The sequence below is a fragment of the Phyllostomus hastatus genome, unplaced genomic scaffold (genome assembly GCF_019186645.2).
Source record: "Phyllostomus hastatus isolate PE091 unplaced genomic scaffold, TTU_PhHast_1.1 phas_scaffold_216, whole genome shotgun sequence".
In the NCBI taxonomy this organism is placed as follows: Eukaryota; Metazoa; Chordata; class Mammalia; order Chiroptera; family Phyllostomidae; genus Phyllostomus; species Phyllostomus hastatus.
In genome coordinates, this window is record NW_025334018.1 from 6,916,318 (window position 1) to 6,927,276 (window position 10,959).

The 10,959-nt window shown below is 53.5% G+C and overlaps 1 protein-coding gene and 1 non-coding gene across 2 annotated transcripts; one reads left to right on the forward strand and one right to left on the reverse strand.

Moving 5' to 3' along the window:
- The first annotated feature begins 320 nt into the window (after positions 1-320).
- LOC123804732 (protein S100-A7-like) lies at positions 321-3,285 on the forward strand. Its single transcript, XM_045817158.1, has 3 exons — positions 321-356; positions 1,944-2,101; positions 3,073-3,285. Exons 2-3 carry the CDS (start codon positions 1,961-1,963, stop codon positions 3,235-3,237), a joined length of 306 nt encoding a protein of 101 aa, XP_045673114.1. The 5' UTR covers positions 321-356; positions 1,944-1,960; the 3' UTR covers positions 3,238-3,285.
- Positions 3,286-7,854: 4,569 nt separating this feature from the next.
- LOC123804866 lies at positions 7,855-8,065 on the reverse strand. The gene has a single exon (XR_006783217.1). It is a non-coding gene; the product is annotated as a small nucleolar RNA U3 (small nucleolar RNA).
- Between the last annotated feature and the right edge of the window lie 2,894 nt (positions 8,066-10,959).

The following is a 10,959-nucleotide window of genomic DNA, read 5'->3' on the forward strand; positions in this document are numbered from 1 at the left end:
ACCGCGCTGTCCTTCAGAGTCCCTTCCTCTCTGTGCCCAGAAACCCAGTTTCTCTACCAAATGCCTATCCTGTTAGGACACATGCCACTGTCCCCACCCCCAGATCAAGTTAGGGACAGAAGAAGGCTCTTGTCCCTTGGGAGTTGCCTGGGATTTTACCAGGAAATGCTGAGCACTCACTCCTAGGTGTGTCCCAGCCACCCGAGTGGAGCAATGGTCCTGGAAGCAGGCAGCGAACGTGGCCCCAGGGCTCCCAGCCCCTGGGAGGAGCGGGACTGAGCCTTATAAAGGGACCGGTCTTTGCCCAGATGCACAGCACACGCATCCTTCTCCTCAGCGACACCTCGTCAGCTCAGGTAAGTCTGCAGCCGACTCTGCCAGGAGGGGTGCCCGGGCCCAGCGTGTTCTGCGCTGTTCAGCAGCAGGGGAAGCAGTGATGGGAGAGATTCCGGAGCCTGGGTCCAGCCTCAGCTCTGCCTCCAACGGGGCTGTGTGACTTCCTCCCACTGAGGTCCCGAGGTCCTCATCCACAACATGATGGCCGGACTGATGCTCCCCATTGCTCCCTTCCCTCCTCTGGGGCAGCTCCCGTGCAAACACCCCTGGTGGAAGATGCAGGAATGACCCTCCCTCCCTCCCTCTCCTCCTCGTCTTCTTTTCTGTCTGGACTCACCTGACTCTCAGGCCCTGGGTTGGTGAAGGCCCACTGTGCACCCCAACCCCAGGGGAGAGTGGGTGTTCCTGCCAGAGTCTTGCAGGGTCTCCTGAGCCCAGGCCTGGGACGCCCACTCACCTCGCCCTGGTGAGAAGACCTGCCCCTGGGTCAGGGACGGACCAACCAGAGCTTCCTGACCTCCTCCCCAGCTGAGGGAATGGCCGGTGACCTTCTGTGCCCTGAGCTCAGCTCTGGCTTTGGCCGAGTTGACAGACGCCCGGGGTGGTTCCACTTAGTGACATAACAGCAAGGACCTTCTCCCAGACGAGGAGGTGGTGGTGGTTTGTGTAAGATGCCCACACGTGTGAGCCATGCACATTCCCTGGGTGCTTTGGAAAGTCTGGGATGTGAGGGCTGCACTGTCCCATTTCTCTGCTTGGGATTCAGAGTATTGTGGAAATAACCAGCTTTAGGATGTCAGACCTTCTCTTTGTTTAAGTGTGGTCTAGCCTTGGAGTTCCAGAGAGCACAGAGGTATGAAGGGCTGATAATCCCCCCAAAGAGGCAATCCAAGGACCCCATCTCCTCTTCCATCCAACGGCCTAAGAACTGGAGCAGGTGTTTCTGTTGATTATAGCACCGAGCTGACTCTGGTCCACACTCCCTACTTCTCTGTCACGGGAATGGTCAAGTCTTCCACCAAGGCCCGGGACAGGGCTATGTTTCTCTGCGCACACTCACTATGCTACTCACACTCATGCCTGGGACCTTCCCCAGCCCATTTCTGCTAATTTTGCTTCATGGTCTGGTCGGCGCTCAGGGGATCTCGTGCCCCACAGCAGCCCAGAGGATCAGACCAGGTCAGCAAAACATTAATTAGCCGTGGAGGTTCTAACCCTGTCATTGACAACAGAAGAGATGGATTTGATGCTTTTACAAGTATAGTGTTGTCCAAACACTGTGTTTGGCTTGAGGTTCCACCTCAGGCTCGGGTCCTTCTCAGTGTGGTGACCCCTCCCCTCTCTGCTCCCGGGAATCCTGGGGTGCTGCCCACGGTAGGCTCCGTGTCCCCCTCCACCTCCTCTGGACCCTGACCTCCGCGGGCCCAGGTTCCAGCCTTGGTCTCGCCCTCCTAGAGTGACACCTCATCCCACCTCCTGGGTGACACGGTTCCTTCTGTTCCACCCGAGCCTCACTTCACTGGATCCTCAGTCCCCACCCCATTGTCCTAACCTGGAGACCCTCACTGGGGGCAGGATAACAGAGCCACTGTCCTTCCCTCTGGCAGCCCCTTTGAGAACCAAGATGAGCCACACCGAAGCTGAGAAGTCCGTGATGGGCATGATCGACCTGTTCCACAAGTACGTCAAACCCGATGACACGATCGACAAGCCGGGCCTGCTGAAGATGCTGAAGGAGAATTTCCCCAACTTCCTCGAGGCCTCTGTGAGTCGGGGCAGCTTCTCGGGGTTGCCTGGGCCCTGGCGTGGCTGAGGGCACTTGGCTGTGAGAGTTCGGGCGAGTCGCTTCCATTCTCTGATACTTAATATTCTCACCTGCAAAAGGTACCAGTAAAATCCATATCCCAGCTTATTGTCGGGATGTGAGAGATGACATGTGAGAATGTGGCAGCGTGCGCAGATGTGCGGGCGTCAGTGGTGGTGATTAGGTGGTCAGACAGCGCTGCAGCTGGAGGGCCGTGAACAGGTCCCCTCCTACTTGTCACAATCTCTCCAGGACGCTGCAGCTCATATGCTCAGGCCCTGCCCTAGAACCTCCAACTAGGGTCCCTGAGATCAGAGGGAAAGTGGCAGAAATGCCATCACTGCTAGAACGTAACACGCCTCTTTACAATGAAAATGTCATTGCAGACCTGGCTTAATCGGACAGTTAGAGGGTACTGAACTGGGTACAAAACAGGGGGTTACCAGGTGACACAGAGACTAGGCGGGCAAGAAGAGGGGATGGAGCACGCGAGGTTCCGGGAGCCAAATAGATGACAGGAGAAGAGGGTTCGTTATGAAGAAGAGGGTTCGCTATGAAGAAGAGGCGGGGAATGGTCTGTTCTGCGTCCCTGCGCAGAACTCAGGCAGGAGGCACCTTCGAAGCAGCATGTGGATTGGTCTGGCCATCGCCCACCCCCACCCCCCAGCTCACTGACAGTTCAGCTCGGGCAGGGCCGGCCTACCACCACCAGGTCTCTCAATCATAGTGACGGTGACGGTGACGTGGGGCCAAGGCACCTCCCTCAGGGGACTGCAGGTGACGCTGAAGTCCCCACCACCATTTACCCACACACCTGTACGGGCCCCCAGGTGCTCGCTCCCTGTCTCCACCTCCTCCTCTCCCCCCTCCTCCTACTCCACGCACAACACTTCAGGGACTGAATTTGTCTTATTTTGCATCTTTTCCCACAGGACAATCAGGGCAAAGATTACTTGTCCCATATCTTTGAGGAAAAAGACAAGAATGAGGATAAGAAGATTCAGTTCTCCGAGTTCCTGTCCTTGGTGGGGGACATAGCCACCGAATACCACAATCAGAGCCACAAAGAGACCGCCAGTTCCGGGGGACACCAGTGAGCCCGCCCAGCCCCAGGCCTCCAGAGACCCCAGAAACAATAAAGTGTCTCCTTCTCCCAGATACGGCCTATTTCCCGCTTTTTCTTTGGCTACTTATGCTGTCAAAACTGCCACTTCTTGGTGAGCCTCACTGTGGATTATGCATGGGTTGGATTAGCCCATAAAAGGTGCCAGCAGGGTGCCCTCCTGTGGCCTTCAGCCTCACTGGCCACCTCTCTCAGGAGGGCCTTGTGGCCGCCTCTGCCCCTGCTCCCTAGTGCAGCCAACATGCCTGGCCCCAGAGGCCAGCAGGACAGAGAATTCTGTGGGGCCCCAGCCACGCTTTTCCTTCTCAAGCGTGGATCCGCACCAGGGGATCGTGGAACTGCAGTGAGCAGGAGCCCAGGTCTGACCCATGGGTGCCCCACGCCCACCCGCTCCTGCCCAGCATAACCCCGAGGGCACAGGGGAGATGGCACCCCTGAAACAGGGGTTCCATGGAGGGCATCGGGGACATGTGGGCACTTGTCACTGTGAACAGGACGCTCAGCAGTGCCCGGGGGACTGGATCCCTTGTCCTGTGTCCTGGGCTCCTGGGCTGTGTCCTGTCCTGAGCATCTGCGTGTGTTTCAGCCTGTGTGGGTGTCCCTGTGGAGGGGAGAGAGCCACCCTGTCTGCTGAGCTCATCCCCAAAATGGTTCGCTAAATGCCGGGAGCTGGGTGTCTGGGGAAATTCACCCAGTGATCGGGGTTCAGGTGTGAGGAGCTCCAGCTAGTCCCAGAGTCCAGACAACCTCTGGGTGCCGAGTGAGAGGACGGGACTGGGGGGGAGCAGGGAGCAGGGGGCACTAAGGGATGGGCGGATAGCTCATGCTGAGCATCATAAAGGCCAGTCCCCTTCTTCTGCCACAGAAAGGGGCATGTCATCTCCCTCAGGCTCTTCGAGATCAGAAAAGGTGCTCGGGGCTGAGGATTTCAGAAACAAGCAGGACAGAGGGGCTGCCTGAGCAGAGCGCTGGCTGTCCCCACAGATGGGGGTCTCTCCATGGTGCCCGGAGGCCGGCCAGCGCTCACCTGTACGTCCAGGGCCACCTCTGGGCACGTCCCTGAAGCTCCAGCAGCTCCCCTCCTGGAGGCTCCCGTCATCTGCTGTCACTCCCTCCCTCCCGCTCACAGCCTCCCACCGACCCCCAGTCAGGCCGGCATTCTTCAGGGGGGAACTGGGCAACTGTCTCCAAAATCTCCTTCTGTCCCGCCTGCAGGAAACTGGTAGCGGGAACCATTTGTCCACTGGATGGCACGTCCACCTCCTACTCCCACCCTTCCATTAGCACCTCGGCTCTGAGACCATCACCTCCCTCCCCTGCAGGGACGTCCTCTCCTGACCACAGTGTGCAGCTTGCCATCACTTAGGACATGTCTGAGCTCTTCTTCTCCTGCATCTCACTCTCTGCTTGCTGCCGTCTGTCCCCTCTCTCCCTGGGCCTCACTCCACCTGCTCTCACACTCGGGGAGACCTGCTCCCTGGGGCCTTTTCACCGTCTCTCCTGTCAGGACGGTGCTGACCCGCCACAGAGGCCGCTCTCTGCTGACCAGGGTCTCTGGTGCTGACTTTCCTCTGGGCCGCCCCTCCCCTCCCTCCCCCGCCCCCCAACCCTCCCAGCCTTCCACTGTCTTCTCTCCTCCCGCACCAGGACGCTGGGCTGGTCGCTGCCAGGGCTCCCAGAGCCCGTGCCTGCCCTCCTCTGCTCAGCCCTCCCTGTCCCCGTCCTGGGAACCCAGCTCCTGAAGGCCCCAGTACTTGCAGCCCCACCCCAACATACTTTATTGTTTCCCGGTTCAGTTCAATTTTTGTGATTCCTCCCTCTGCCTGAAATGTCTCTCGATGCCTCGTCTGCCTGGTTACTGTCACATAGCTCAACAGAGTGTAAATGTCACCTTCTCCTCAGTGACTCTTTGGAAGTGGACACACAGAACTTCTCCACAAATAAATGTCCTTTCCTCCTTTATGCTGCCCGTCACGCTGAGCCCACTTGCACTGCAGGAGCCTCATCGCGTCCCACATGTGCGCACCTCATCCAGACTGGGGAAGGAAAACACGTACTTTAGCATCGCTGATCTCCAGTACCTGGCAGCTCCAGCTCACACTGCTTACTCTGACATCACTTCTTTTTGTTAAAATATGTTTGTTCAGATTCTGGTCCATCCCATCCAATGTTAACAGCAATCAAAAATGTAAAAACCTCCAGTTTCGAGGTCGGCTGTGAAACGCAGGAAGGAGCCTGGAAAGTGGGGCCAGGCTGAAAAGTGAAACTTGAAGCAGCCAACGGCTGCAGCTGAGACCACCGTCCTGACCCTCCAAAACAAGGAGACGTGCACGCCAGGCGGTGGCTGCGCCTCCACGCCCATCGCTGGTCCGCACCAGCCCGCGGAGCAGGCCGTGGCCTCTGAGGTGCGCCTGCCCTCCCTCATTTCCCCAACCTGCGTTTACTCCCACATTGCTTCCTTCAGCTGTCATAGGTTAAAAATCAGGATGAAGTGGGTAGACAAACACCTACTCACCTTCTGGTCGGGTTGAGGAGTCACACCCTAAAGGGACCTTGTGTGGGATCCCAAGACGGGCTCGCGTTCTCAGTGCTATGGCGCGACGGTCAGTTGTAGGACTCCTCTCGCTCTGTTGGGATTTGCTCTTTCGGTGCCCGTGTCAGCCCAGAGAGGTCATCTCCTGGAGGGCAGGGACCACGTGTCTGGTCCAAAGTTATTCCCCATTTGTTCTGAAATAGCATCGCGTGTGCCCTGGCAGGGCGCTGTAGAAGGGTGTTAGTCCCCGCCCTCCGGGGTGGGTGAGAGCGCAGGAGAGGCCTGACGGAAAGGGAGGAGCCCGGCCACCTCCACGACCTTGCTCCGCGTTGGTGTGCGAGGAAATCGCCGTGGCTCTGGTGAGACTGAAGAGCTTCAGGAAAAGGCCGCAGCTGAACGAGTGCTTGGGGGCTAAGGTCTGAGGGAGGCTCTGACACCAGAGGGGACTCGGAAGTGGTGCCCGAGGAAGAGGAGTGTGTGGACCCAGGACCTGGAACATTCTCTCCCCCCCTCCGTGCTCTGTGTACACAGAGGGGATGCCTAGGATGGAGTTCGTTGATGTGAGTGGAGCATGGTGGCATTTGTCACCCTGAGCATGTTGCAGGAACTATTTGCTGTTTGTTGAGCCCAAAACATTCTGCAAAGTGGAAGCCAAGGGGTGTCGGGGGAGGGTGCTCAAGAGCACGTTTTGTCCATGTGCTGGTGGGAAATGAAGTTAAAGGAGATGTGGGTGCCAAAGGAATGTCCTGACATAAAACGTCCTGCACAAGTCCACATCGGGCAGCTCGGCCCAGAGTCCCATCGTCCTGCGTCTCAAGGACTTCACATCTACAGAGCTAGACGGCTCCTCAGAGACAGCCCAGCCCCAGCCTGTAACTCAGGGCTACACCACCGAGGCCCAGGAAAGACTGACGTATTCAACACTGCGAAGGTTGTTGGTGACAGAGTGGTGCCTGCGATGCAGGTTCCCTGGTTCTCGGTGAGCACTCGTGCCGGTTCCAGGCCGTGGAAATTGCTAGACTGTCTTCATTTGTTTCCCCACCTTTACATGTCTCACGAGTGACATCACCTGGTTACACCTCGTTACATGAGCACATTCACACCCGTCACCTCATGTGATAACGTTGAGTATCCCCTGGGGAATGATTCTTACTCCTGTTTGACACTCGGGAAACCAAGACATGAGGAAGCGAGTGCTTCCCCTGAGTCACACTGGGGGTTACGGTGGAGCTGGCACTGGAAGTCGGGACTCCTGACCCTGAGTCAAGAGGTTAAGTGTTAATCACACTTTCTTACAACTTCTTACTTCATTCAACCCATGAGTGGGAGTCTGTCATGTGTCAGGACTGTCAAATCCTGTCCTGGCCTCAGGCAATTCCTCGCCTGGCTGTGGAGGAGAATACATAAATATTATCAGAACAATGTGGAAGTTGAAAAATAGTGATAAAAACTGTTATGGGATTATGTAAGAGGCAATAAATACCACTTGGGAGATTACAGAACCTAACAGAACAGGTGGCTTTCCATTAATTATTATATTCTGTTAGAAGTGAACAACCATAAAGGTAGGTTTAAGCAAGAATCCTTCTACAACTGGACAGGATCCTGAGAAGGGCCCGCGTTCACTCTGCTCAGGAAGCACGTGTAAACCCCTTCCAGGAGAGGATCCAGCCAGGGACTGCGATGTCTTCTGTAGTGTCCTCTCTGCGGTTAAGAGGAAAAAAATCATACTACATAGTAGGATTAGAGGGATTATTGGTCCTGTTTGGAGATTTTTCTTAGAAACAGTTTATATAGGTGTTTATTGCGGATCATTTATGAAATTAAAATTATGTAAAGTTCTATCTTTCAGCTTGTTTCCATGCGTAACTGAACAAAACTAAAACTATAAGCTGCTAGATCAAGCCTCGCCTGAAATGGGTTATTTTGATACTTCTCAGTTATAAAAACTAACAAGTTTCCTGTTTTGTTCAAGCCAGTTTGGGTTTTATGTTTCTTGCAACTTTCAAAGTTTTTTTAATTGATTTGAGAGAGAGAGAGAGAAACATCAATTTTTTCCCCACTCAGACTGCATCCTCTCCCTCTTACTCCTCCAAAGGAAGAGAAGAGCGATCATCAATGGCTATTAGCAGTTGCAAAAGCAACACCAAAAGTCAGCCTCATGGTCAGGACAGAACACTGTGCCCCCTCCTCATGGTTTTGGGTGCTCCACACATTCAGAGAAATCTCTAGTGATGAACTATAGAAATGATCCCTAAAGTATAGTCTTGAAACATCAATTTTTGTTGTTCCAATTATTTATGCATTCATTGGTTGATTCTTCTATGTGCCCTGACCCGGGATCAAACCTGCAACCTTGGCATATCAGGACAATGCTGCAACTAACTGAGATACCCAGCCAGGACTCAAAAGTCTTGATCGGCGTGATACAAAGCCCATGTTAGGTGAAGATTTTAACCGTGGGCCTTCCAAAATTGTCTGAGTTGGTTGTATAATGAACAGAAACTACACTTCATTTGAAGGATTTTGTGCTTCTAAATATAGTTCAAGCTCCTGAGTAGTCCCAAGTAGAAAATAAGAAAGTGAACCCCAGGCTGAAGCTGCCAAGTTTTAGAAGTAGCCCATGGAGAGAAGAAAACCCAAGTGAGGAAATTATTGCTCCAGAATTTTCAAAGGTAATAGAGATATTTTGCTCCACTATGTGTAAAAAGGAATATAGAATACCATGGAAACATTTTCTTGAAATTCTTTATATGATTATTTTAAATGCAGCGCAAGAACGTTTCCAGTAGCTGGACATGGTTGGAGATGAAATGTTTTTATAACGCAATTTCCACTATTTTCCATCTACACCAATTTAATGTCATCAGTTGTTTAAAACAGCTATTTTATATTCAGTTAAATGTAATATTTCAGTTCATATCATTTTCTTTTCACAGGAAAGTGATTCTTTGAAATTAAATCTAAAAATGTAAATCAGGAGAAAACAAATGTATTTGTACCTGAAAAAATTATAGGATAACAAATCAGTTCAATGATTTGTTTATGCAAGTTAACAAGTTATTTGATGACTTTGGTCAATTCACTTAAAATACTAATCCAGACTGTTCTACAAAAATTTTTTTTGACTGACTTTTACTCATTCACCAGCCCTCAGCCAGCGGGAGGGCGGCACCGATCAGGAGACACTGGCCCAGACGCTCGCCGTTTAATCCCAGTTCTCCCGTGGGTTCCAGTAGCACCTTGTGCGTCCCCATCGCAGCTCTCACAGCGCGTGTCAGAGCTTATCAAGCCCCAGCTGTGCGACAGGTGCAGCTCTCGTCACGCGTTGTTGGTGGGTTTGTCAGAGACAGAGGAGGTGTGACAGAGGGACAAGCGGACAGCCATGAACAGCGTGTGTTCCCAGAGCCCAGAAGAACAGATAAGTCCAAGAAGGAGAGGATGGCCAAGAAAACCAAGGCAAGAGAAGTGATGGCCACGCTAGAGTAACGACTATCCTTGTCCAGCTTAGTCTGGTGTTGGCGGCAGAATCTAAATGCTTAGAAAAGGCAGTGTACAAAGAATATTCAAGATGCGGATCTGAATCTGTTTGATTTGAAAAACTCATAACTTTTCCTCCACACTCGCTGTTCTCAAACCTTAGTATGCATAAGAAGCATCTGAAGAAATGCCTGTGAACGCAGGATCCTGTCTCAAACAGCAGATTTCTGAAGCGAGGCCTTGCTCTTTGAAGAAGCACCACCCCAGGTGATTCCAGCCAGTTGCCAAGGGACCCACTTGCCACAACACTACACTGTCCTACCAGCCCTCACAGCAAATGCTCCTGTCCTCATCCCAGCATCCACAGGGCTACCCCTCCCTCACCCACACATCCCATCTGAGGCCGGGGCTACAGGTCGGGGAGGGCGTCCACCTTTCCCTCCTGAGGTGCGGTCCTCTCTGAAGGACCATCGGTCACCAGCTCTCCTTTCTGTGTTGAACAAGCCCCCACATGGACAGTGGTGTGTGGTGGGCCCTCAGGTCACTGAGGGGCTAGAATCTCAAGCAAGAGTCTGTCTGGGGTCTTTGCCGGGCTGGTGGCCTGTGCTCTGCGTTGTGTGGCCAAGAAGACTGGGGGTGAGAACAGTGACCATGGTGCTGAGAGCCTTGGACCCTCCTGTGACCTTGGTTAGAAAGTAAGTGACCGTCAACGGCTTCTTTCCCGCTTTGCCTTGTCAGGGTCGAAAGGGTAGGAAATCAAATCTTTATTGAATCCCAAGTAAAATTCAGAGGCTTACATGTTTCACCCTCTTCAAAATGCAAGACCCCACTGCAGAGAGTTGCTAAAAATCTGCATTTTGCAAATTGGGGAAGGGAAGACCTGATGACAATACTTCTCAAACTTTGCCGCCTGTTACAGCCCCCTGGGATGATTCACAAACACCCAGTGCCCAAGCCGTGCCCAGTACCAGCTGAGGCAACATCTCTGGGGGTCCAGACATCAGTATATTCATACATTTTTGCATTGTCCCAAGTATTTCCAGTATGTAGGCAGATTTGAGAACCAGCTACAAATGGAGATAAAAACTGGCAAGTGCCGATGGCATTAACCCCTCGGAGGAGTCTAGCTTGGCTGGAGGAAATCTGGCCTCACTTGTGTTTGCTTTGGTGGAGCTACCTGTTGACCCCGCTGCCCGTGTGTATAATCCCTGGAAGAAAGCAGTCACATGAGTACGAGTAACCCGAACTACAGGCCTGCCAGCCCCTCGCTGTCTCTCCCTCAAGCTGGGCTTCTTTCTGCGCAGAAGCCGTGATGATGGGGGCTCAGGGGAGGCGCATGCTTCCCCAAGATCCATGAAAGCACCCACCTAAGAAAGGAAAGGCCCTCCCCCCTCCGTGGAAGAGTCTTCAGTGACCCTTCAGACAGGAGTGATGAGTCCCGTTGGGTGAGGTCCCAGTCACCGCTTGCCTGCCATACGCCTCCCCCAGACTCAGCAGAGAGGTCTTCGGTCTGGAGGAACTGGGGCGACCACGTCTACCTGGATCTCAGGTGCACTTTCTCCTCCCATGGCCCCAAAGGGGAAGGGGGAAAATGGTTGGTCAGCTTCTGGGGAAGGCAGGTACCCAGAGGCCAACAAAACTTTCCTGCTCATGGGTGCGCTCCCTGCTACACCCCGTCACGCC

Coding starts and splice junctions, on each gene's coding strand:
- LOC123804732 (XM_045817158.1), top strand. CDS start 1,961: ATGAGCCACACCGAAGCTGAGAAGTCCGTGATGGGCATGATCGACCTG. Junction 2,102..3,072: donor CCAACTTCCTCGAGGCCTCT/GTGAGTCGGGGC, acceptor CTTTTCCCACAG/GACAATCAGGGCAAAGATTA.